The 26,422-nt window shown below is 65.4% G+C and overlaps 1 protein-coding gene across 4 annotated transcripts; it reads right to left on the bottom strand.

Moving 5' to 3' along the window:
• Positions 1–697: 697 nt before the first annotated feature.
• Positions 698–25,766, bottom strand: TRIM67 (tripartite motif containing 67). 4 transcript variants are annotated; one of them, XM_036235583.1, is made up of 12 exons: positions 25,538–25,757; positions 25,024–25,483; positions 24,735–24,933; positions 11,427–11,522; positions 9,787–9,909; positions 9,140–9,250; positions 8,007–8,166; positions 7,134–7,279; positions 6,301–6,439; positions 4,826–5,129; positions 3,008–3,170; positions 698–2,089 (listed from the first exon to the last, which is right to left on the bottom strand). In XM_036235583.1, the coding sequence occupies exons 1-12, from the start codon at positions 25,755–25,757 to the stop codon at positions 2,024–2,026; spliced, it is 2,187 nt and encodes a 728-aa protein (XP_036091476.1). In that variant the 3' UTR covers positions 698–2,023. The 4 variants fall into 4 exon arrangements, with proteins under 4 accessions (XP_036091476.1, XP_036091477.1, XP_036091474.1 ...); XM_036235584.1 differs by having other exon boundaries at positions 24,735–24,962; positions 25,026–25,536; positions 25,639–25,757; XM_036235581.1 differs by having other exon boundaries at positions 24,735–25,766.
• Positions 25,767–26,422: the final 656 nt, after the last annotated feature.

Here is a 26,422-nt window from a genome sequence, read left to right as displayed (position 1 = left end):
CAGTTCCGGTGGCTTCTCTGAACTTCAGATCGTCTTCTCCCCAAAGAGGCCGCTGCCGCTGTGGGCGCCCCCTTTCCTGACTGGGGCGTGAGCTCCCCCGAGGGCGCCTCCAGTCCAGGCGGAGCTTGAGCAGCTCCTGCCCAAAGCCACCACGCCAGGGCCGCCCGCTGACCCCGGCTTGGAGGGCTTGGGGAGCTCCCCGACCTTTCACCCGGCCCCCGCTGTACAAAGCCACTTCCGCCGGGCGGCCTGGCCGGCCCGCCTTCCCGGCGGCTGTCCTCCCAGCGTTCTGACCTCGCCCTTCCCAAAAGACAAGACTCATCTCCCAAAGCCAATGCACCTGGACCTGCCGGCGTGGCTTCCTCGGCTCCAGCGGCCCTGGCTGCTCTGGTCCCATCCTCAGGACGCTCGTCCACCCTCCAGGCCGGGTCCACCCAGAGCCAGGCCAGCAGGGAGACCAAGGGACGTGGAAGCAGAAGAGGAAGAGGCTCACAGACGAAGACGCTGGCGGCCCCGGGTGGCCCGGGGGCCAGGACTTTGGTGGTGAGGCTTAAATGCAGCACCAGACAGCTCCTGAAGCCACCGGCGACCGGCCAGCCGGCCTCGCCGGGGACGCGGCCGCCTTGCGGCCCAGGAGCGGGCTTGGAGGTAGGATTGTCGGACCTGCTGAGTCGAGGGCAGGTCTGCAGGCCGGTCACTCAGGGAGCAAGTGCAGCGTCTGAAGCAGCAGCTAGAACCGAGTGGGCACATTGGTGCCGGTTCACGGGCTACGTTGTATCAAAATCCAGCAAATAGACAAGTTACTCCTGAACTTCAGAAGTCAAACGCTTGGTAAAATAGATTCTTGTAAAAAGGAGAGCGAAAGGTTTGCTACCAGATGGAGATGCAGGTGGCAGGTGACAAGGACGACGGCGGAGGAGACGGGTGCCCGGTGACAGGCGCCGGGACGCGCTGCCTTCCTCGGAGATGGCGGGTCCGAGGGAGGCTGGAGTCCTCGACGCGGGTCCGTGGGAGGCTGGCACCCCAGGCGAGGGGTGGAGGGCCCACGCCAGGCGGCGCGGGGGGCTGGGACGCGGGTGTCCCGTCCAGATCCTGTCTCCGCGGGGTCCCGCCTGCCCCGCCACGCGGCCATGCGCTCCACGGTGACAGGAGGCTGGGTCCCAAAGTGCAGGCGGCCGTGTCCAGCAGACGCCCAGGGCCTCCCGGTCGTCCAGGTGCTGAGTCCGGGCACCGCACGGCTCGGGGGCGTGGGTCAGACGGCGCCACGGGTCGGCTTCGGGGAGCCAGTTCCAGAGAAAAGCCACCGCCAGCTGGAGACTCGTCACACAGGCGTCCGAGTTCAAATGCCAGTGTTTTCCTTTGAGTTTAACAGCTAAGAGCGAAGTGAGCTTAGTGGACTCTCGAGTGCGTGCGTGTGTGTGCACACGTGTGCGTGAGCACGTGCGCGTGTGCGTGAGGGGTTGGTTGCTGAGCGAAGGACCTCAGGAAACCCTTGAAGGTGGTCCTGACCAGGTCAGGGAGAGGCAGGGACCTCGGGGAATGACGAGTGTCCCCTCCTGCCGAGCTGGGCTGGACGCGTGAGCGGCAGGCTGTGCGCGTCCCCAGCGCGGAAAAGCCGAGGAACGTCCCGGACGCAGGGGGAGCCCGCGCCCCTGGGACCCCGCGGGAGGGGCGGGACGCGGGCTTCCGGGGCAGGGGCAGAGTGGGCCGCCCTCCTGCCCGCCCGCCCCACGGAGACAGCCGTCCAGACAGGTGGCAGGGGACACACACACAGACCAGACCCCGGGCCTCTGGCCCCGAGCGCGGTCCCTCGCGGGCGTCCGGACCGCCCGGGCAGGGCCGCGGGGAGCAGGCCGCGTGTCCAGCGCTGCCAGCGGCCTCCACGGCGCGGCCCGCAGACCCGCTGTCGTGCCCGAGGACAGCGTGTCTGAGATGGCGGTTCCGGGTGGTCGTCCTGCCCTCGTGGTCACCGGACTAAGGGGCGGTGGCTCCTCCAGGCCCCGAGCAGAGCTGGGGCTCGGGGCTAGTTGGCCGGCAGCTTCGGCCGCCCCAGGCTGGTGGGCACTTCCAGTCCCGTGTGCAGAGTGACCTGCAGGAGAGGACGGGGTGAGCGAGCGGCGAGCCCTGGCCGCACGGCCACCACGCGGGACACTGCTCGCTCGGTGGCCACAGGCAGCAGCCTCAGGACTGTGGGGTCTGCTGTTTACGACGCCCTCAGGTCGCCCTAGGGGCTGCTCTGCACCCCTCCCACGGGCACCACCTGCTGCCTGGGTCCCCCCACCATGGCCGGGAACCTGCCAGGCCGACCCCTGGGCGCCACGCGTGAGCCTTTGTCCCACGGCCCCGAGGTGTGGTGGCCTGTGTCAGGCTGCCTCGGAGCCCGCTGGCCGTGGGTAGAGATCCAGACCAGCCGGTGTTCCGGGCCCTCCCCGGGGGAGAGGCCTGCTGGGGACAAGGGCAGGGCCTCCACGCCCCCGCTCCGCCCTCACGGACTCCAGGCTCTGAGTTGCAAACTCCTGAGCCGCCTGCCGTGCCCCAGGACTGGGCCGCCCTGGGCTCCACAAGGGCACATTTCCTGCCCACTCCACGTGGGCGCGAGGGGCACCCCAGGGCTGGAGTCCACCCAGCTCTCCTCTGCTCCCCGCTCTCAGAGGAAGCCACAGAGGGCTGGCTCCATGACGCTCAGCGACCCACCCGAAGGCCAAGCTGGGCAGGCGGGACCGTCCTCCTGAATGCTGAGCCTCCCCTGAGGCTTCCCCAGAAGGGGGGCTGCCGATGCCCCCCCTCCACTTCCCACGGCTCGTCCACAAGCTTCGAGCTCTGCTTGCTTCAAATGGACAGGGAGGACTTGATCGAGCCAGAGAATGGTCTCCAGGGAATGCCCTAGGTGTGGACGCTCCCTGCCCGGGCGGGCACTGTGGTCAGCTCGCTATGGCCCGCTCAGCACAGGTACCCTCCGGAGGCCCCCGAGGGCAGGGCAGGTGGCTCCGGGTGGAGGTGACGGTACCTGCACATTGCGGTTGAGGCTGAGGGCCGGCATGAAGACCCCGTCCATGTGGCTGAAGGCCGTGGGGCCCTGCTGCTGCCCGTTGATGAAGAAGGTCAGCGTGTGCTTGTTCAGGTCCAGCAGCAGGCCGACGGTGGCCCCCTTGCACACGCCACCTTCCGTCCTGCGGAGAGAGGCCCCATCAGCACCCCCAGCCTCGGAGGCAGTGACGGCTCCCAGAGTCACATGGAGCTGGGTCCACAACGCCCGGGCCGCGGACCGGCGCCCATCTGCGGCCTGTTAGGAACCGGCCACACAGCAGGAGGTGAGCGGCGAGCGAGCGAAGCCTCATCCGTATCCGCAGCCGCCCCCAGCGCCGGCATCGCCGCCTCAGCTCCGCCTCAGCTCATCAGGCGTTAGATGCTCACAGGAGCACCGGTCCCTGGTGCCACAGAGGTTGGGGGCCGCTGACTTAGAGGGCGCTAGGAACAGCCTCATGAGGACGCGCAGCCCCCTCGGCGCTGCGGGCCTGTTCTGGCCCACGAGTCTCCTCTCGGAGTGCACGCACCTGCTTAGGGGCCACACAGGTGAGGCCCCTTCTTCCCTGGCAGCGTCTGAGGAGACCTGGGGTTGGGTGAGCTTGGGTGGGGGCGGCCCCTTCGCCCACCAGGAAGCCACCAACTCGGTGCCCTGTTCAGCCTCAGCCCAGCGAGGACATCGGTACGGCGGAAGAGGCAGACGTCCCGGCCGCTGGGAGACTTTGAAATGCCTGCCTGCTCCGGCTGCCTCCCCGAAACGTCTCGGGGACTCTCGGAAGGCAGCATGTGGCAAGGGACGGGCGCCGATCTGGATCAAGCGCCCCACCTGCACCGCCAGCCCCCGGTGAGAGGGTCGATGGTGAAGCTCTTTGGGGTGCTGGCTTTTTTGGGGGAGAGCAGTGGGAAGTCACTTCCACTGGAGGGGAGGGTCTCCAAGTGAGCAGCACTCTGCTGGGGCCTGGCTATGCCCACACTGGCCACTGGGTGGTGGTAGTGACCAGTCCGGGACTCAGGAATGAAATTCCACCCAGGCCCAGCCTTGCACGGGTCAGCGCCCCGCCCCCCAGGCCTTGTGTCCCCAGCACAGCTCCTGCCACCCCCCACACCCCCACCCCCACCCCTGGCCACGCCACACCGACATCTGCTCAGAACCCCCGCGAGACCCCGTGGCGCCACTGACGGGCCTGAGACCAGGGCCCAGGTGGCGACGGCGGCAGGACTCGGAGGTCAGGTGCCTCCCGAAGCGCCCAGGGAGCAGCCCTGCCGGCCCATCGCCGCATCCGGGCAGTTTGCTCCAGCAGACACGGGGCGGTGGGCCTGGGCTCGGCGCCTGGGTCTGAGCAGGAGGCTGGGGTCAGCCTGCAGGGCCCGGACAGAGGGTCCCCTCACAGAGCCATCAGCCATGAGCACCCCAACACTGCCTGGCCCCCCGGGCCTGCCCATCGGGGGCACTGCGGGACGCAAAGCCCCCGCGAGGCGCGGCAGCGGGAGAGGGTGCTCCAGGCGAGGCAGGGCAGGGCGGGCGCCTGCCCCCTCTGTAGGCGTCTGGTCACGGCCACGAGGCCACCAGCTCTGCCGTGACCACGGCGCAGCCGACAGTGTGTGCGGGAGGCGGGGTCCAGCCCGGGGCGAGCTGCGGCCCTGGGGGACCCAGCCGTGGCTGCTCTCGCTGGGGCGGTCCCGAGCCGTCACCTCTCCCGGGGACCAGCTCCCGCCAGCCTGGGGCCCGGGGCCTGCATGCGCCGGGGCGGCGGCCCAGGGACCGGCCCGAGCCCGCGGGCGAGGGACGCGGCGGGCGCACCTGCTGGTGTGGGAGTTGCCGTGCATGAACCAGCTGCGGTTGTTGTCCACGTACATGGCCCAGGCCCTGTCGTCCTTGCCCAGCATCATGTCCTTGGCCACGCTGGCCCGGGCCACCCCGAAGGCGGGGTCCGGGTGGCTGTCGTAGCGGTCGACGTGCAGCTCCCAGTAGTGCACGCCCCTGGAGAACGCGGCCGTGCCCAGCACCACGCGGTCGTCGTAGCTGCTGCAGGTGGCCGTCTGGTTGTCGTTGGACAAGATGATGTCCCGGTGCCCGGAGTTGGGGTCGAAGGTGAACCAGGCCACTGCACGGGAAGGAGGCAGGAGGAGCGGGTCAAGGATGGGATTTGCCCGCGGTCTCACCTGGCGCAGACCCCGGCTGCTCGCGCCTGCGAGGAAGTCGGCAGCTGGCGACTCACGTGCGCCCAGTGTGAGTCACGCACGGGCACACGCACACCCGTCCCCCCCCCCGTGTCACCTGCGGTCGGGGGCCAGCGGCACAACCTGCCGGGGCGCAGACGCCCAGCCCCCGAGCCCGCGTCGGGTCACCGGTGAGGGCGCCGGCCCCGCACTGGGAGCTAAGGTGGTGCCCACGCCCCACGCGGGGCTGGCCGACTCGACAAGCTCAGTGGGGAGGGTCGAACCAGTCACAGAGCTCCGCCCCCCGGCCCAGGGCTCACGGCTCCCTGCGGGGCTCCCCCATCCGCGGCCCCCCCATTGTCGGAAGTGAGGCCGCCTATCCCTGGGCCAGGCCCCTGGGGCAGCACGTGAGGGACCTCCAGGTTCACGGCAGGACCGCAGGGCACGGCGCTTTGGGACGGCATCGCGGCCGCAGCCCGGACAGCTGCCTCTGCGTCCATCCCGGGGGGCCTTGGGCGGGTTCCGTTTCCTTCAGGGCAATCGGAGGATGACGACAGGAAGCCCAGGCCAGCGGCACCCTGGAACCCTGCCCCGGTGGGGTACCCGCAGCGGCAGGACAGACCCTCTGGAAGCTGACGCCATGGTGACATCATGGCCCCTGCTAAGCACTCAGGCGATCACAGTCCGTCGGGACACTGGCGGACGCAGCCCAGCGTGGGGGCCCTCGGAGCAGAGCCGCTGCCCTGGGTGTGGGGACAGGTCCCCACTGCGAGGAGGGCTCGAACCTGGGGCCAGCATGCGCCTCTCTGTGGCCAGGTGGCCTCCTGTTCTCTGCCACCCCCGGACCCTCGAGGCGGGAGTGTCACCTCTGGGGAGTGTCCATTCCCAGGTCCTGCAATGGGGGGAGGGGTCTGTCCTTCGGGGGGAGGGCAGTGCGGAGGCCGAGGGGAGCCGTGCAGGACAGGGCCAGTGTCGCGGGGGGTGCACTTCCTCCACTCCCCCTCCATGTCTGAAGCAGGGGACTGTCCCCTGGCCCTGGGAGGAGGCGGGTCCCTGCCGTGGAAAGCACCTGTCCGGCTGGAGCCCGCCTCTGCCGCGGGAGACCCCGGAGCTCACCGTCGGAGGTCTGCAGGACCACGGTCTTGCTGTAGGGCCCGACGCCCGAGCCGTTGAATGCCTTCACCCTGGCGTTGTACGTGCTGTTGAAGTGCAGGCCGTCGATGGTGCACAGGGTCTCCTTGCCCACGTACACCTCCTGCGGGGGACCGCTGGTTAGGCGCCCGCCGCCTGGGAGACCGCCCTCAGCAGCCACCGTGGGGTCAGGACGAGGGTGCCCAGCGGCAGGGGCGCAGACCGCGTCCCCGCTGGACACGAGCCCTCCCCGTGGGCCGCCCAGGGTCCTGGGGAGGCAGGAGGGACCGCGGGGCAGCCAGGCAGCACCCCGCCTCTGCTGCGCTCAGCCCCGCAGGGCGGGGCCCGGGCCTGGGGACACCAGGAGGGGCAGACACCCCCTTCTCAGCTGTTGGTTTCCAGTGGGAACCAAGCTAGAAAAACGAGCTATGCATCTACACAAACGAAATAAACAATACAAAATAAACACTATTTTTAAAAGGGTCGCCACACGTGGGAAAAGGCAGCTGGGTGGGTGTGGCAGTGGCCGGAGGGGGGGTGGGAGGGTGGACACCGCTGGACACTGGGGTCAGCTGGGGACGAGGCCCCCGAAGGCGACCCCTTCGCTGCGCTCTGCGTCAGCCTTCACGGAAGCCACCTGGACTTTCTCCCCGCCGGGGCCTCGGCCGCTGGGCCCGCCCCAACCTGTCCCTGGGGGGGGGGCAGCAGCCTCCCCGGGGGCGCAGAGCTTGGCGGCCTCGCAGGCAGCGCGGGCCATCACTGCGGGGGGGCGCCCCCCACAGTGCCTCACCAGGCAGCGGGTGCCCCCCGCGGCTCACCCGGAACTGGCCCCCGTCGCCGTCGTCCAGCTCCAGGATGTAGCCGTCCGCGGGGCTGTGCGTGAAGGGCGGCGTCCTCCAGGCCAGCGTGACGCTGTTGTTGCGCGTGCAGCATTTCTCCAGCTGCAGCAGCGGCGCGGGCGGCACTGTGGCGGGCGGCAGGCTCAGGGCGCGGGTCCCCCCCGCAGGGACGCCCTCCCCACCCAGCTTCTGGGGGCGCGGCCACCCCACCGCAGGGCCCTCCCCGGCCCCAGCGGGAAAGCGGCCCTGTGACAGGGCGGCGGGCTCAGGGCGCAGACCTCCGCCCCGCCCTGTCCCTCCCCACCCCACCGCAGGGCCCCGCCCCCTGCCCTCCAGCAGCCAGAACCCACTGCTGCAGCATCAAGGGGCCGTCTTCTCCCCGCCCCCCACCCACTGAGACCGCTGCTTTTTGACTCTCAGAGGGTGGGGAGCCCGTGGGAATTAGGGTAGACCCTCGGGCCCCCAAGACCGCACAGGCCAGCATGCAGCTCACACACGGCCTGGGTGAAACGCAAAGACACATTTACCCCTTTGGCTGGGAGCATTTCAAAGGCCCAGGGGACTGGACAGGACCGAGGCGGGGAGGTCAGCAGGGCGGAACCCCTGCCCGGTGGCGGCCTGGCTCCCAGGCTCAGTTTACCAGTGTGGGGGAGGCCCCTTCGTCCCTGGGATCTGCTGACCCTGTCCCACGTCCCTGGGCCCCAGCGCCCCATCCTGTCCAGAGCGGCATCAGGAACAGCCTCCTCCCCCCACACACCCTCTTTCCGGGGCCACGCCCTCCCCGTAGCGGTGGCACTAAGCGGCGCCCTCAGAGGGGACACCCCTGCCTGAGTGGGGCCGGCCCCGGCTCACCCCTACATTTCATCTGGATGAAGTCCAGCTGGTGGATGGCCAGCAGCAGTGGCTCGCTGTCCAGCGTCAGGTCGAACTCCGCGGACACCTTCGGCTCCAGGGCGCCTTTGACCCACTGCTCCTGAGACGCCTGGACACGCTTGATCAGAGCGTCCGAGATCTGCAAAGGGGACACAGAGCCCGGGCCGTCGGCCTGCAAAGGGGAAATCGCCGAGCGAGGCCGGGGGCGGCTCCGTCTCTGGCTCCGGCGTGTTCCAGGCGTGGCAGAGAGGACCCGGCCCCGCCGGTGTGCCGCGGGGCCAAGGCGGACGCACCGCGTGGTTCATGTCACGCGGTCAGAGTGCAGCCCTGTTACATGTGAGGAGGCACCAGCCCCGTCAAGAAACCCCCTTGGGAAACACGGTGCTTTTTAAACACGCGGAGCATCCTTACTGCACCGCTCTGCCGAAGCGAGTGCTCCGTGGTGTTTGCGGCGGGGTCCGAATGCGTGCCCCGCAGCCCCGGAACTGGGGGGCTCGCTCCGGCTGCCCTGCGGCTTCTGCTCCAAACTCTCCGCTGTCACCCACAGCTCCGCTCTCCCGCGCGGGAAGTCCTGCCCGCTCGGACGCTCGCCCGTGGCCCCGTGTACCCTTCCTGGGGACTAAGCACCCGGTTTTATCATTTCCCCTCAGACGGAGGGCTGAGCTCCCGCCCGGACCACGGCCACGTTCCCAGGGCCATGCTCCCGAGAGGCGCCCAGACCGGGGTCAGCCGGGCTGCTGGCCACGGCCACCTGCGGGCCCTGCACTGTGAGGTCACAGGCCGCGAGGACGCTGTCACGCGCTTCCTCCTGTGCCGTCTTCCCGGCTTGTCGGGCAAAGACTGGCCTTTCCCCTTTGTGAGGAGAAGGTGGAATTGGGGTCTCTGGAAGCTGAAGCCGGAACGTGGCATTTCAGCCGTAGGACGGTCGACCTGGTCTTTAAACAGGGACGGAGCCAGGTCCACAGCTAGTGAGAGGCAGAGCCAAGACGAGAGCCCAGGGCCCCCGGAGCCACCGAGCCCCGGAGCCGCCATGCAGCTCCAGGCTGCCGGAGGGGACCCTCCCGGAAACAGCGGTCTGGGGAGAGGCGGGGCGGGGGGGGGGCTGCCCTCACCTGCAGGAAGCCGGCGGGGTCGTTCTCCTTGATCACCTCCAGACAGTACTCCATCAGCCCGGTCGACTGGCGCAGCTTCAGCGTGCAGTGGTTGATCTGGTCCCAGACCATCTGCAGGTCGAGGGCCCCGCGTCAGGCCTCACCCCGCCTACCCGTCTCCCTGGGGGGTGTTTGGGGGGCTGCGGACAAGCAGCCGAGCCCGGGACCGCGAAGCGTCCTTCGTCCGTGCAGGGTGCTCACGGGGTCGTGGGGGCCCGGGGTCGTGGGGGTCGCCCTCCTCCCCCCTCCCTCGGGGGCCGGTGGCCGTGCTGTCCTTGCTGGCGTGAGGGACCGCGCGTCACATCACAGACAGCCTGAGGACGGGGCAGAGCCGGACGCCTGAGGGAGGGCGGCCTCGCCACCGACAGAGGACGCTTCTCTGCGGGGCGACCGCGGGAGGAGCCCCCGAGGCAGACATCAGACGGGGAGGCTGGAAGCGACGGGAAAACCGCCGGGCTCGGGGCAGAGCGGGGGTGTCGCCGGCTGCGGGCGAAGTTGCCCCGCCAGGCGAGGCCCAGGGACGGCTCGCCACGGCTGCCCAGCCTCCCGCGCGACCCTCGGCCGTCCACGCGTGCCCCACGCTGCGCGGGGGCTCGGGCAGCTCCTACCTTCAGCTTGTGCTCCCTCTCCTTGGTGACCTTGGTGAGCAGCTTGGCCTTCTGCCGAGTCAGGGCGTCGACCAGCGCGTCGCACTGGGCCACGAGGCAGGCTTCGTAGTCCAGCCCGTTCTCCTGGGGGGCAGAGGGCTTTAGGGAGGGGCGTGGGAAGACACCGGCCGGAGGAGCCCCCACCCGGCCGCCTGCGGGCCGCCTCGCTGGGTCCGAACGGGGTGAGCGCGGAGGGCGGGGTGCGTGGGGGGGGATCATGGGGCGCACGTTCTGCTGTCCCCGTGGGGAAGATCCCGCTGCCACGCCAACCCTGGGCAGAGAGAGCGTTAATGTCGGAGGAAATGCTCATGAGAGACTTTCAAGGAGGAAAGAGGCAGGTCGCAGCTGGCGCAGCGCGGCCCCGACCGAGCGCGCCTGTGTGTGCGTGTGTGTGCACGTGTGTGTGCATGTGTGTGCACGTGTGCGTGTGCGTGTGTGCGCGTGCGTATGTGTGCGCGTGCGTGTGTGTGTCTGAAACCACAGCGCACACGCCACATGGGGAGGGGTCGCTTTGGGTGGTAAGATACTGGCAAAATGTTTTTCTTGGTTCTGGCTGTTATTTGCTACTTTCTGGAATTTCTGTAACGTGTCCTTTTGCTTTTTATAAGTAACAAAACAGTAAAACAACCCCCCCCCCAACAAATAAATAAACAGCGCTCTTGCTATAGGGTCTGCCTTCCCTTCCCGGTCCCTAAGACGAGTGTGAACTCGGGCCCACGTTTGGGCTGAACTGCGCCTGCCCCCCGCCCCAGATGAGCCTGTTGCAGCCCTAAGCCCCGGCTCTCCGAATGTGGCTGTGTGCGAAGGGGTGACCTGGTGAAAGTGAGCTTAAAAAAAGTTAAATGAGGGCGTCGGGGTGGCCCCTACTCCAATGAGTGGTGTCCTTATACGAGGAGGAGATCGGGGCGCAGACGCACGCAGAGGGACGTCCACGCAGGTCGCGGGGGAGATGGCCGTCCACCCGCCGAGGCCGGAGGCCCAGGAAGGAGCCGTCACCTCCCCCCCCACCCCTGCGGCCTGCGGAGCTGCGAGCGGCGTCTGTCCCTAGGAACCCTCGTGCGCGTGGCTCCCTGACGGCGGCTGGTGGCCGGCTCCGGCTCCCGCCCGAAGCGCAGAAGCGCGGCGTCCGCGCCTCGCTGGCCGGCTTCGTGGGCGGGGCGGGGTCCGGGCCCCCGGCACCCTCCCTGTGAACACGTCACACGCACACACGCGTGTGCTCTCCCCCGGCAGAGAGGCCGTGTCGGGCCCAGGCGTGATACCACGCGGACGCTCGTGAATGCTCTCACTGGGCCCGTGGTGCGCTCACGCCTTGAGGCCCGGTACGCGGCGCACGAGAGCCACGTGCAGGCAGAGCCCAGGCCGCCACGGCCGAGCCGAGGGTGGCCGCGGCCTCCCAGCTCTCCTGCTGCTGTCACCTCACCCTGAGCCCCATAAAGTCCCTTCCCCATCGGACGTCACCGGGGTGCCACCGGGGTGTCCGTGGAGCGAGGGTGGCGTCTGCGGCACCCGAGGCTGCGGGGCAGGACGAGCAGACGCCCCCCCCCACCATGTCCCCCCTTCCCGACGCCCCCTCCCCGCCCCCAGCCCCGGCGCCTGCTCACCTGCACCTGCTGCAGGATGTTCTTCAGCTGGACCAGGAACTCCTTGGCTTCCTTCGCCTTGTCGGACACTCCGTTTAAGGCCTGAGACAGCTGGGCCTGGAGCACGTCGCGGGTGGACAAGGAGACAAGGGTCAGCGGCCCGCGGGGTGCGCCTGTCACAGGGACTCGCGTTTGTGGGGGGAGGGGCGCTGTCCTCACCGCGGGGACCCCGGCAGACAGCGACACCCGCGGAGGCTGAGGCCGGCGCACTGGCCGCCCAGACCCCCGCGCTGCCGGGCGCCACGGAGCACTCGGCTGACCGGTCCGGGCCCCCAGGCGGCCGCTGCTGCTCCCGGGACCCGAGCCAGGAGGGCAGTGGAGCCGCCGGCCTGCGCGGCCCCTCCTCCCACTGAAGAGCCCCCACCCCGACAAGGAGGCACAGACAGCTCCCGCCCCCCACAGTCGCCTCCCGGCCTGAGGGGCAGGTGGGAAGGAGGCCAGCGGCCTCGCCCAGAAGAGGGACAAGCTGTTGGGGGCCGCCTCGTTAGCCGCAGGGACTCCCCGCCCTGCACAGAGGGTGTGGACAGGGCGAGCCGGCCGAGTCTGTGGCCGTTAGCATGGCTACTTTTCACCCAAACACGTGCACGCTCCATCGAACTTGGCCCCGGCCTGCTGTGGAGGCCACGACTGGCTTTTGACACGTAGGAGGCTGAGGGAGCAACACTGGAAGGAGGCCAGGGGCACGGCCGGCGCCTGGCGGCCCCCGCTCCGGCCTCCCAGTCCACGCCCCGCCCGGCGGCCCCCTCCCCCAGCCGCCCGCGTCCACACCCCGCCCGGCGGCCCCCTACTCTGGCCTCCCACGCACCCCCCTCCGGCCTCCAGCGTCCACGCCCCGCCCGTGGGCCCCTGCCCTGGCCTCATGTGTCCAGGGGCCCCGCCTGGCGCCTCCCACGGCCCCTCCCCCCCTTCCCGCTCTGGCCTCCAGCGTCCACTCCCGGCCCCACCCCCCCTCTGGCCTCCCGTGTCCCACGCCCCCCGCCCCGCTCCGGCCCCGCCCCGCCCCGCGGAACCCCGGCCTAACGCGGCCCTCCCACCACGCAGGTTGCTTCGCCGTCCGCCCCCCGCCCCGCGGCCCTGGGCAGCCCCCCACGGTGAGGACTCGTCTTCTCTTTGCGCTTCTGGCCCTGGGCGCAGAGCAGGGCCGACGGCGGAGCAGAGCCAGCAGCTGACCCGAGGCGCACACGGAGGCGGGCGGGTCCGGTCCCCGTCACCACGAGGAGCCCCGAGAGGCCGCGTAAGTGGGGTCCCCCGGCCTCCTCCGGCCCAGCGCAGCCCAGGCCTGCTGACCCGCTTCTAGGACAGAGCCATCTGGAAGGCGGTCGGTGAGCTCTTGGCTGGAAGGGGCAGCCTCGCGGCTCGAGGGACCGCGCCCCGGCCCACAGCCGTGCTGCCCAGAGTCCCCCGTGTCCCCTGTCCACACGCCGCCCTCTCGGCCCGGCCGGGGCTCGTCGCACAGCGCGCCGATTTCCTTCGGCTTTCTGAAACGTGCACATCCTCCTCGCGGGGCTGCTGGGCGTGCGGAGCAGAGGACGCTGAAAATGTGCCCCCCGCCTGTCTGAGGAGCCTGCGGTCTGAGAAAGGTGAGCGGCTCGTCCTGCCCCTGTGGACGCGGGCTACACCAAGCTCTGGGAAGGAAAGGAAATCCCAGGAAGGAGATAAAATCATGTTTCTTTGATTGAATGAATTGCAACCTGAATCAAGAAGTTTTCCGATTTCTTTAAGGTCCGCGTTCCATTCCTGTGCAGGCTCTGAGCGTAGAGGGGAGGTCGAAAGGCGCAGGCACGTATGTCCGTGCCGGGGCAGCGTTTCCGGTGGCCGGGCCGCCCCGCGCCCCCCAGCCCCAGACCGCTGAGGAGCCGGCTCCGGCTCTCGCCTTGCCGCCGGGTCCGGACGGCCTTGCCGCACGCTGCGACACGTCAGCCACGAGGGCCTCGTGCTCCGGTCGTCAGATTCCTGCTCCGCGTCTGGGGAAGACACTCCCCCTCTTTGTCCTGGGGTGTCCTGTCCCGCGAGACGGGAACGGGGGAGTGACCGACAGGTCCTGCCTCGTGCGAGCTCTCACGCACACGCTCGACGGTGCGAGGCAGGCGCCCGAAATCCTCTCGTCGTTCAGCCTGGGTCTGTCCCATGGGAATTGGTCCTTGTCCCCTGACACCGGGATCACTTGACAGGTGTGCACAAGGTCAGACACCAAGGGCCCAGACGCGGCTCAGTCTAACTCTCCTTCCGCACACAGAGGAGACACGTACCGGTGTGTCACCGAACGCCACGACGTGCGCAGGTGTGGGTGAAATCTGACGCACGCCAGACTCTCGTTAGACGCTTCCGTGAAATCGCCCCAGACCACGTAGCTAGAGGTCATTTTTTTTTAATTATTTTTATTTTTCAATTATAGGTGACGGAGAGTATCACATCACTTTCAGGTGTACCAGCGTAGTGATTCGATGTTTATGTGAGTTATGAAGCGATCGCCCCGAGACGTCTAGTACCTACCTGGCTCCGTGCGTCGTGATCACAGTATTATCGACTATTCCCTGGGCTGTTCTTTCCAGCCCTGTGACTGTTCCGTAACTAGCCTCCCCCTTCGCACCCATCCCGCAAACGCCCTCCCACCCGGAAACCCTCAAACGTTCTCCGTACCCGTGAGTTTCTGTTCCATTTGCATGCTTACTTTGTTCTTTAGGTTCCACAGGTACGTGGAATCACATGACGTTTGTCCCTCTCTGACTGACTCCACTCAGCACGATGCCCTCTGGGTCCATCCGTGCTGTCGCAGACGGCGAGATTTGATTCCTTTTCATGGCTGAGTACTACTCCTCGGTGTATACGCACCGCCTCGTCTCTATCCACTCACCCGCTGGCGGACACCCAGGCGGCCTCCAGATCTCAGCTACTGTAAGTGATGCCACAGTGAACATGTGGGTGCACACGTCCCTCCCAAGTAGCGTTCGGGGTTTCTTCAGATAAATACCCGGAAGCAGGGCGGCCGGGGCCTCCTCGTCTCCTGTCATGGCCTTTGGTTCGAAGTCCATTCTGTCTGGTGTAAGTATTGCCATCCCAGGCTTTTCGTTTGTTTGCGTTTTCATGAGACGTCTTTTTCCATCCCTTTGGCTTCAGTCCGTGCGTGTCTTTCGATCTGAAGTGAGCCCCTCGTAGGCAGCACAAGCAAAGGTCTTTTTTCTTACCCATTCGGCCACCTGCATTTTGATTGCAGCATTTAATTAGTTTATATTCAAAGTAATCATTGATAAATATGTAATGCTACCATTTTACTATTCCTATTTTTGATCCTTTATTTTTTTTTTCTCAGTGAAGCCCCTCCAACATGTCCTGGAGTGCCGGCTTGGCGGTGATGAACTCCTTCAGCTCTGTCTTGTCTGGGAAGCTCTTGTTCTGACCTACGATTCTAAACAGCTTTGCTGGGCGGAGTCATCTCGGTTGTAGGTCTTCGCTTTTCATCACTTTGAATACGTCATACCAGTCCCTTCCGGCCTGCAAAGTTCCTGTTGGGAAACCAGCTGACGGTCTTCTGGGAGCTCCCTCGTAGGTCACTAACTTCGTCTCTCTTGCTGCTTTTAAGATTCTTTGTCTTTAACCTTTGGCATTTTAATTATGATGCACCTTGGCGTGGGCCTCTTTGGGTTCAGCTTGATTGAGACTCCCGGCACTTCCCGGGCTCGTATGTCTCTTTCCTTCACCGGGTTAGGGACGTTTTCCATCATTATTTCTTCAAACAGCTTCTCAATCCCTGGCTCTCTCTCTTCTCCGTCTGGTGCCCCTATGATGTAATGTTGTTACGCTTGGTGTCGTCCCAGGAGCCCCTGAAACTGCCCTCTTTTTCCTTTTTTTTTTTTTTTGTGATTATTTTGTTGTTGTTGCTGTTCCGATTGGGTGTTTTCCGCTACCTTATCTTCTAAATCTCTGATTCGATCCTCCGCTTCGTCTCATCCACTGCAGATTCCCTCGAAGGTGTTCTGCATTTCGGTTACTGCATTCTTCATCCCTGACTGGTTCTTTTTCACGTTTTCTGCCCCCACGTTTAGGTTTTCCTTCTCCTTGTTCAAGTTCTCACTGATTTCATCTCCTCTCCAATGTTCGCTGCGCATCCTCATCACCAGCGTTTTGAACGCCGCCTCTGGGCGACGGCTTGTGCCCATTCTGTTTGGTTCGTCTTCGGGAGCTTGTTCTGTTCTTTCTTTGGGACGTGTTTCTTTGTCTCCCCGTTTTGGCTGCCTCCCTGCATTTCTTTCTGTGTATTAGCTGGGGCTGCTGTGCCTCCCAGTCTTGGTGGAGTGGCCTTGTGTAGCAGGCGCCCTGTGGGGCCCGGTGGTGCAGACCCCCTGGTCACCTGAGCCAGGTGCCCCAGGTGTGTCCCTCGTATGGGTGGTGTGTGCCCTCCTGTTGTCACTGAGCCATGATCGCTGTTGGCACATCAAAGGGCGGGGTCGGCCCTTGGCTGACTGGCTATGAGGACCGGCCGTGACCATGGCGGAGTTGCCGTGTGCAGGGGCCGACCCCGCGGAGCAGGGCTCGCTCTAGCAGGGCTCTGGGGCCCGCCCTGTGGGGGTGTCTTCCTCAGATGCGGCCCCAGGCTGTGCTCCGGCTCCCATGGACGCTGGCCACCAGCGTGTTGGCCCCAGGGCCTCCTGGGAGGGGCCCCACTGCAGGCCAGTTTCAGCTGCAGCCTGTGCTCTGCCGGGGTCAGCTGGCATGAGCTACAAAGTGGTCTGCAGATGGCTGCACTTGAGCTGAGCTTGGAGGCACCTGGGGGAAGCCGAGCTGTGTACCGAGACCGGCTGCCTCCAGTGCTGGGCTTGGGGCTGCTCAGCAAGAGGTGCAGGGAGAGCCGAGGCCAGATGCTGCTGGTCTGGGGCTTGCGAACCTTTGAGAGATTTCAGGAAAGTCCATGGCCTGAGCCAAGACAGACCATTTGTATGGAGAAGCCCCTGGAAACAGCTTGGGTGGGCCTGCACGTTGGGAGAAGCAGGGTCCTGGGGAATCACCAGGGTGAGGCAAACCTGTCGGCCAGGTGATGGGGACTCAGATATGACGCCTCCCGCGTCTGCACGCCGGGAGGGGCGGGCTCGGCACAGGAACCGCGCCCTCTGCCAGCGCTCTGCCTGGGAGGAAGCCGCCCCTCCAGCCCTCGCCCCAAAGCCAGGCGCCTCAGTCCTCCCCGTGTGTCCCTGGTGCCTTGTGAGCTGTGTCCCCAGCGCCGGAGCTCAGAGTGAGTGAGTCCATCAGTGGTAAGTCTACACGCGGGTCATTTAAGAGGACACCTGGGATGCTGGCTGCCTTTCATGTCACTTAGTCATCATCCCTGCTAGTTTTCACAGCCAGAGGTTATGGAAACTTCTCTATGTGGCATGGAGCCCTGGGCTGGGGATCCCAGTGTGGGACCGGGACCCCTCACTCGTCTGGGGGGACCTCCAGAGCTGAGACATCCCTCCCAATGCTCAGCTGCCACACGTGGGTATGGGTCCCGCTGGTTTGTGTCTCTGCCCCTCCTACCAGTCTCGAGGTGACCTCTTCTGTGAGTCCCCAGTTGTAGGATTTCTGTTCAGCCAGACTACAGGTGGTTCTCAGTGATGGTTGTTCTGTGGTTTAGTTGTGATTTCAATGTGGTCGTGGGAGGAGGTGAGCCCCGCTCCGCCTGCTCTGCATCTCTGCCATCTTGACCGGAAGTCTTCAGGCTATTCTTACTTGACCGTGAAAGGCCTAGAAACGATGTACTCTCTAAGCAGACGGTATCTGTCGGGTTGAAGGGGCTGAGGGGTAATCCCAGGTGATTCTGATGTCTAACTGTTTGAAAGTGGCTAACGCCATCTACTAAAATCTGGGGAACATTCTCCCCACGAGCCGGCAAATCCTTCCCTTCGGCACTGCACCCCCCACAGCTAAATGAGAGAAGGCGAAGCCCCCAGTAGAACCCTCCGCCCCCGTCAACTGGACTGTGCGGTGGGGTTTAGGGTTTGATGCTGCCCACAGACATTGGTGGGGGTGACGTCCTGTTACGTGATGAAGCACACTGCGTAAAGGTCGCTCCAGGGAGCTGGACCCCGCATCCCCCATGACCTCCCGGTCATGGTCAGACACAGCTCTGACCACCGTGCTCCACTGAACCGAGGTCCAGTCCCTCAGCTCAGTGTCCAAGGCCCTCTCCGGCCTCACCCCCCAGGGCTGTCCGCGTGGTTTCCACCCTTTGGTCAAACCGGGCTTAGCCATCTGGCTTTCCTGCTCCCCGCCTTGGCCCTGCTGTTCCCCTGACGCGTGGCCCTCCCACTCCTGTTCCCCCGGACGCGTGGCCCTCCCACTCCTGTTCCCCCGGACGCGTGGCCCTCACACTCCTGTTCCCCCGGACGCGTGGCCCTCACACTCTTGCTCTGGCTGTTGACTGTGAGCCCCCTGTCTCTCTGCAAAGACCCTTCCAAATGCACCTCATCCTGAGCTTTGCTGCCCGCCCCAAAGGCAGCGTGCCCCTTGAACTCCTCCCAGGACGTATCTCAGTGTCTTCGCGACTGGTGTCCTGGGGGCGGTGCCCCGGCTCTCCGTCCAGTTGCCCGGCCCCAGGCCCCAGGGCCCGCCAGCTCGTCTTGTCTGTGTCTCTGGGCAGGGGCGCCCGATGTGTGGAAATGCTGTGTTAACATCCACATCAGGGAACTGGCTGTGTCCTGGATGTCGTCCGCGCTTCCCTGAGCGAGGGCGGGAAGCAGAGACCGGCCTTTGCTCTCGCTCTGCGTGTGGCATGCGCGACGACAGCCGGGCGATTTCACCGCTGCACGTTGGGGTAACTGACTGCGAGACAGGATCACGCGGGCCCCACTGTCACTGGCCACGTAGAGATAGTACGAGGACACTCTGGTACGGGAGCTGAGCATCTCAGATGATCACTGTTAAACGTGCTCAGGACATGCCCGGGTCCTTTCCACCATTTCTAGCAGAAAGAATGGATTTAAAGCAAAGTGAAGCTATCTAGAAAACGATTCCGGATGGAAAGAAGTGCAGAGGAGACCCAGGTAACCAAAAGGACAGGCCGCGGTCACCCGGGGACCGCACGCCCTCGTCCGCTGGTACGTGCGGCATGGCTCGCCTCTCTACAGTGCAGGGGATCACAGAAAAAGCCCCGATTTTTAAAAAGTGAAGTTGAAATCTACAGGTCTAGTAGAAGACGCCGACAGGTTTACAAAGTGCTCCCACGTTCTTCCGCAACAGCAGGACAAGGCAGGAACATTCCGGCCGACACCCAGGCGAGGCTCAGAGCGGAGGGGGGGACCGAGCGGGCGTGGGCCACGCACAAGCTGGTCGCGCTGCTGCGGCCAGCACCCCACAGCCCGGAAGCTTCCAGCAAGGAGGACCCACGCCCCGCTCCATCGCATGCCCCTCGCGGGTTGCCCGCAGCTCGTTCCAGGGTCCAGGACGAAGGAGCATCCCTCACGGGCACAGCGAGCCTCCCCGCAGCGGGAAAGGGGCCACCATTGAAAGGCACCGGCCCCTCCGCGTTCCCCGGGAGGAGGCGGCAACCAGCCTCCACTCTCCTTGTCGCCTGGCCCCTCGCGAGTCACGTGGCCCCGCCTGACCCAGACGGGCAGGAGCGAACCTCCTCCACGGGGAAGGGGGAGCAGGGACACTGGCACGGCCCCTGAGCCGGGCGGCCTGGGATTCCCCGTTTGCCACGCATCCCGGCAGGCTCTCGTCCTCCTGCGGCGTGCGTATGGTGGGGCCGTGGTGCCCCCTGCCTAAACAACAACTCGGATCAAATACATTGCACCGTGGCACTGCCCGCAGCTCCCACCACCCCCCCGCCGCGGCTGCTCGCAGACCCCGCGGGCCCCAAGGTCCTGGCCGAGCGGCCAGCGCGTCGTCTTCTGTGAAGAACCAGCCGGGGAGTGTCTGCGGCCCCGCAGGCCCCAGATCTCAGCGGCCGCTACTCAACTCTTCCCAAAGCACCTGGCGCGCGGCAGCCACGGCCGATGGGTACGCCAGCCAGTGGGCCGGCCATGTCCCAGCAACGCCCTGGCCACGGGGCCGGCGGTGGCCGCCCCGCCGCCCCCACCCCAGTCTGTCTCAGAGATGAGACCGGGCCCCTGGGGAGCACGGCGTGCTGCTGGCCTCCACGGGTGAGGCCCCAGGGTCGTGGGGCGGCCCACATAAAGGCCCCGCCACCGCGGGCCACCAGGCAGAGAGGGGGCGTCGCCCCCTCCCGACTTCAGAGCCCTCGTCGGATCCAAACCCGGCACCGTTATAAACAGTCTGCAGAAAGCAGAGAAAAGGAAAACGTCGAACGGTCCGGCTTCCGCAAGCCCAGGCTCGTGCTCGGGTCATGTGCTCAGGCCGCGGGCGCCGAGGGCCCGGGCAGGTGTCCACGCCGGGGGTCGGGCCTGAGGACGAGCAGCAGGTGGGCCGCGAGCAGCCGCAGGGCTGCGGACGCCACAGCCCAGGGCTCTGCTGGAGCTCCCCTCTGCCTAACAGTCCGTTCCCCCATCCGACCCCACCCGAACGCACCGCAGGTGGGCCCTGGAGCCTGGGGCTCCCCGCAGGCCTCGAACGCAGAAGGGACCCCCGGCTCATAGCTGGGCACATCACACCAGTTGTTGAGGGAAGGCAGATCCCTAGCAGCCAAAAATGTAGACTCTAGATACTCATGATCATCTTTTGAAAAATAGTTAATAACTATTATAACTAATATAATGAAAACAGCAAACAATAATTACTACAAATAGGACAGTCACCCTATTTGTCTCTTGTGGTCCCTGTCCATGCGAATTTTTTATTATTTACATAATCTTGCTGTTGGGAGAAAATATAGGTATAAACTTTACAGAGGCGACCCGGTGACGTTAATCAGATGAATTAAAGCCAGGCGACCTTGGATGAAACAACTCCATATCTGGTAATTTAACGTAAGACGGAATGGCATGCGGCCGTCAACAACGATGCTCAGCAACCGACCGGAAAGATGTTTATATCGCATTATCAGAGAAAAAAGGACAGCTCCGAAATAAACGTGTGGTAGGGTTCCAGGGGAGACACTCTGACGTGCTCCGCCTGTCTTTCCCTGCGAACTGGGATTCGGGGTGCCATTCAGTGCCACCGTTTCTGCACGAGTCGGCCTGATTCTTAGTGACGAAAATGGCACCATAACGCGCTATAACCGCCCAAACGGGCACCCTCGTGACCACAGCCCAGCTGCGACTGCGTGTTTGGCCTTCGTCATCTCTTTCGGTGGAGGAAGTCTTGCGTCGGAGGCTTTACAGGCCAAAACGTTTCCCTCATGTCTCATGGACGGAGGCAGGACCCGGGTCCCGGCCGGCCCCTCGCCATGGGGAACGGCCTGCAGCCCCGTTTCCCCGGGGGCTTCCGGGCCTCGCTGCCCCCTCTGCTGTGAGGCGCAGACCCGCCGATCGCACGGTTCTGGGCTACGGCGACACCTTGGGGTGATGCGCTCCTGTCTCTCAAGGCTCAGACTCCTGAGGAAGGGCTTGGCCTATTTCCATTCAGGGCTGACTCTGTACCCGGCAGGACCTCACGGACATTCTGCGACACGTCACCCTCGGGGAGAGGGCCGCCCCACAGCGGCCCTTTGCCTCTGGTTTCGGGGAAGTTAGAATTCCACAATCAAGAGGCAGGAAGAGGGAGGGTCTCGCCGGAAGCGGCCTCCCTGCGCCGTCCTTTTTAGCATCTGGTTTCTTCAGGCCTGAAGTCCTTTCAAACGATCGCCCTCTCCCAGGAGAACCGACTGCGAATGCGTTTCGCCAAGGCCTAAAGCTTTCACGCTGCCTAAAGAAGGTGACAATCAACCCTGTTTCAAAATAGGCCTCGGTGTCACTCAGGGGTCTCTTTGCCTCAGAGTCACTAATGAGAGGCTGTGGCCGCCGGCGGCTGGAGGAGGCGGCGAAGCGAGGCGGGGCCGCCGGGGAGCTGCACCCAGCCCGGCCGGGGACCGCCGTGCAGCGGGCTTTGTCACGGCTTCCGGGCTTTTTCGCAACGATGACAACGACCGAAACCCAGTGATGTCAAGTTCCGCAGGAGAACTGAACCACCGCGCCGGGAGGGTGAGGTCAAGGGCTCCGGTTCACCCGCTCACAGCTCACCGTGGCGACCTGGACGCCCGCCTGCACCATGGCGACCCGGACACCTGCCCGCAGAGCGGCACCGAGCCCCGCGCATCCCGCATCCCGGGTTCAGACGCTCACGACACGCCCCCCTCCGCCATCTCCATCTCCAGAAAAACAGCCCTTTCCCGAAAACAGGCTCTCGGGAAGTGCTGCCCTCCGGATTTCGAGCGCGTCTTAGTTCCCTGAAGCTCTGGCGCAAACGCAGAGCCGAGACGCGGCATCCCCATGCCACCGCCCTGCCCGCCCGCGGGGACGCGGTCCGAGAGCCCCGCAGGCAGCCGAAACCGCGGCCACCGCCGACCCCTCCGCGGACTTTTCCCTGCAGACACGCCCGCGTGGCGTCTAGTGTGCAAGCTGGGCACGGCGTGGGGCTAACAACAGAAACCCGTGAGGGAGCGGAGCAGCCGTGACGATCGGCCGTCCTAGCGGTCGCGCGGAGGCGGCGTCGCTCGGCGGAGCCCGTTTACCCGCCACGCGCATCGAGATTCTGTGACAGTCGGTGTGGCAAACTCGCGCCCCTGACTGGCTGGCGGCTGGGCAGCCGGCCCGGCGCACACACACCAGACAGACGGATGACCCTCGCCCTGCCGCGGGGCTGCGACAGATGTCCTCGTACTACGCGGGGTGGTGAGGAACTTCAAACCCACGAATGGCTTATTTCTGGGATTTTCCTGACTTTCCTGATAAGCCATTTGCCTGACTGGGGTTGACTGTGGGTCACTGGAACCGGGTGCAAGCGGGGACTCCTGTGGCCATGTTTCCCAGGTACTGTCCCCTCTGTCGAGCAAGTGTCACGTGCTTTTAATATTTCCTCATAGCTTTACGTTGTTGCTTGAGGATAGAAATTTTACAAAACAGCTGTTAACACCGAGCCGAGGATGACCGATGAATTTCCCTGCACGATCTTGTCCTCGAAACCATACTCATTATCCAACTCATCATCGAAAACTCGTTATCCTGTTAAACACTTGATCTCTCTTAAGTTTGCAAACTCAATTTCTTTTTTTCCCATTCTTCACTAAGTCTAAAAATTTAGGTGACAATATTCAAATTTGTTCCAGCCCCCTACACTGTGGAAATTTAGCATCTCATGAAATCTGAGTGTGAACCTGTATTTCTCGGAGATTTTTTTTTTTTTTTTTTTTTGTAATTGATCACAGCCTCTTCGCAAGAGATTTCTTTATTTGGAAAATGCCTTTTCACTTGTAAGATGAATTAGCAAGGCAGCTACAAGGACTGTGAAGCCACTGCAACAAAATGCCACGTGGCAACCAGCTTGAGGCGGACACCCCCATTTCCTCAAAGCTGCTTTTGGGCTCGACATAAAACAGTGCCAGGGGTTGCCAGCTCATGCTTTCGCCAGGTGCCCAGCCCACCGAGGTCAAATAAGCACTCTCTGCAGCTGCCCTCAAGCTCTCTGCAGGTCTGGTGGTTTTAAGTGTAAAAACTCTAAAAATAATAACGGATATCGGTTACCGTAGGTCAGGTGCTGTGCTAGAGGCTAAACACACACTGTTATACTTATTCCTTACAACTATTATCTGGGCTAAATATTATTCGGAGGGTTTGCAACTGTGCCCAAAGCTCATGGCGAGCGAATTACACGCACCGAGATCTGAATGCAGGCCTGAGTCACCCCACGGAGCGTTTCTCAGCAGAGGCACCGGCAGCACTCGAGGCCAGATGACTGTTTTAGGGGCTTCCCCGTGCACAGAGAGGTGTTTAGCAGCCTCTCTGGCCTCTACCCACTAGATACCAGGAGCACCCCCTAGATGTGACAACCCGAAATGTTTCCAGATGTTGCTGAATGCCCTGGGAGTGAAATTGTCCCCAAACGAGACCTCCGTTCAAGGATGAGGGGTTGGACATCGGCTTGCCCTGCTTCTGAACTACCATGTGAATTTCCCCCTCCAGGGTGGATTTCTAAAGTGTTCCTCCTTTGTGATCTTTTCCAATCTGTGATTCGAAAATGTTACATTATACAAAAACATGTACATTGTTGCAGATGAAGTTACACAGTAACTACATATAATAAATCTGTCACGGGCGTGGTTGTCCCTTCCTGTCCTCTCCTCGCCGCTCCCCGGAGGAGCTGTCCGTTTCCAGAGGGGTCATATGAGATGGCCAGAACAACTTGCTTTATTTTCCTTGTGTCTTTCCTTTGCAATCAGAGTTCTTAGTTCCTACTGGGCTCTTTGGAGAACTGCCTCTTCTCTATGTGAGGAGTTTACTGGAACAGGACACTGAGTGATGAATGTCCAAATTTGCAGATGCTGTTGGGGACCTTGAACAAGGGACTCTAACTCTGTCAGGCCTGACTCAGTGACCCAGGCACCAGTGCGTCCAGCTGCTCAGCTGGGCCTTCAGAAGGGCGATTATGGAGAATATTTGTCATAGAGCTGACCCCGCTCTTGCCTTAGGTTCATGTGGCGGGCGTGACCTACTTGGCAGCAGGAGTTGGAGGAGTGGCCTGTAGAGGCTGTTCGTCCCCTGTGGGAGGTGGCACCCCACTGCCGCTGCCACTGAGGCAGAGTCCCAGGGAGAGGCCATCTCTGGGGAAACGCTCCCTTCGAGGAGCACGGGGTGGGGCCAGGGGAGGGGGCACAAAGAATTACGTCCTCCCTCTAGGCTGGGAGGCCTTCTGGGGGGTAGAAAGCGCTGGAGATGAGTCAGAAGGGGGGAAACAGCACGCCGGGAGCTGACGGGACTTCTGCTGGGGGGGGAGCCCTCCTGTCCTCCCGCCCTCTGAGGAGACAAGCCACACGCCGACCCCATCGGACTGCTCCCTGCAGGTGGGGGGTACCACCGAACTTAAACGAAATCTTTGCAGAGGGCGGGAGGGGCCCTCTAAAACCTGGAGGGGCCGCAGAGGGGCCAGTGGAGGAGGGAAAGAGCCCTGCTTCTGCACCCTGGGGTCCTGGGCTGGACGCAAATCCTCAGGGTCAAGGGGACCTAGCATGTCATCCTTCCGTGCACCCCCATCTCCAGCACCCAGCTCAGGGGTTCATGTAAGGCTTTGTCAAATGCCTGCGAGGGCAGGAGCGAACGGTTGAGGGAGGGCAGGCAGGCAGGGACCCCCGCGGGGCCCTCCACCGCGGGTGCGCCCCCCCTGCCACCCCCGCACCCCCTGCCCCCCCCCCCCCCGCGCGCTCACCTTGTGCTGCTTCCACGCGGCGCCCAGCGGCGTCGCCTCGTGCTGGCCGTGCTGGCCCTCCTCCAGGCACAGGGGGCACACGGGCGTGCGGCAGCTCACGCAGTACATGCTGTAGTTCTCCGTCTCGTGCTCGGAGCAAGTGGGGAGCTTGCGGGCCGCGCTGCCGCCCGCCGCTCCGCCCGCCGCGCCGCCGGGACTCCTGCAGCCGCCGCCTGCGCCGGGGGCGCCCTGGGCCGCGCCGGGGGCCGCAGCGGGGGCCTCCGCGGGCGCCGGCGGCGGCGGCGGCTGCACCAGGCGATGCTTCGCGAAGGGCCCTCGGGACGGGTGGCACTTGAGCTGGCAGGCGGCGCAGTAGAGCACGTCGCACTGCTCGCAGCGCGCGGCGGCCGGCTCCGGGGGGGTGCGGTCGCACAGCTGGCAGACGGCCACGGCGGGGGCCGCGGCCGCCCCCGGCGCCGCCCCGCGGCCCTGCTGGTGCCGCTGCACGATGGCCTCGAGCAGCCGGTTGCGCCGGAAGCCGCGCAGGCCGCGGTGGTCCAGGGAGGCGCTGCGGTGGCACTGCGGGCACGTGAGGGAGCTGGACGACGAGGCCAGCGACGAGCAGGCGGCGCCGCGGGCCGCGGCGGCCGAGGAGCCGGGCGGCGCGGGCACCGTGGGCAGCACGCGCACCCCGTTGGGGGACTTGAGGCTGGGCGTGTAGGAGCCGTAGCCGCTGTCCGTCTCACTGTACAGGCTCAGCTTGTCCGCGTGGTCGCCGCCGGCGCCCGCGCCGGCGCCCGCGCCCGCCGCCCCGCCGCCGCCGGCCACCGCGTCGTGGTCCGCGGCGGGCGCGGCGGCGGCGGCGCCCGCGGGCGGCCCCGCGCCCCGGGAGTGCAGCAGCGGCGGTGGCAGGCGCGGCTCGCCGTCCGGCGTCTGCACGGCGATGGTGCGCGCGCACGGCAGGCAGACATTGTGCGAGCAGGGCAGGATGATGGGCTCGCGGAACAGCGAGCCGCACACGGGGCACTTCAGCTCCTCCTCCATGGCCGCGCGGGCGGCGGCGGCGGCTCAGGCCGCGGCGCGGAGCGGCCGGGGCTCCGGGACCGCGCGGGCGGCGGAGAGCGAGGGCCGCGCCCGCGGGGCTGGCGGCAGGCGCATCACCCGGCTCGGCGCCGCACCCCGGGGACACGCCCCTCTCTGGGTCCTGCGGCCCCGCCCTAAGACGATGGGGGGCAGCAAAGGGAGGGGTCCTCACCTCCGGCCCGCGAGGCTCCTGCGCCAGCGGCTTCGACCCGCGGCCGGAGCCCGGAGCCCGGAGCCCGGAGCCCGGAGCTGGGAGTCGGGAGCCCGGAGCCCGGAGCCCGGAGCCCGGAGCCGGCCGGCCGCCCTCGCGGGGTCTGCGGGGCGCTCGGGTGATGAATCAGCACTAGCGCCGCCGCCGGCCGCAGCGCGCGCGTCCTCCGCGCCGCATCTGGACCAGCGGCCACGCCGCTCTCCTGCTCCGACCGCTGGGCTCCAGCGAGCCGCCGCCCCGGGTCCCCTCGTGCGTCCGCCGCGCCCCCAATCGGGCGGTCTGCAGGCGACGAGGCGGGCGGGCCGCGCCGGGCCGCGGGGCCGGGTTCAGCACCACGCGGCGGCGGACAGCGCCCGAGGCCCGCGCGCGGCGCGCCAGCTCCCGGCGCGCGCACCGGGCGCCGCCACCTGCCGGG

The sequence above is a fragment of the Rousettus aegyptiacus genome, unplaced genomic scaffold, assembly GCF_014176215.1.
Source record: "Rousettus aegyptiacus isolate mRouAeg1 unplaced genomic scaffold, mRouAeg1.p scaffold_m13_p_18, whole genome shotgun sequence".
Classification (NCBI taxonomy): Eukaryota; Metazoa; Chordata; class Mammalia; order Chiroptera; family Pteropodidae; genus Rousettus; species Rousettus aegyptiacus.
This window is presented reverse-complemented; position numbering and strand designations above follow the sequence as displayed.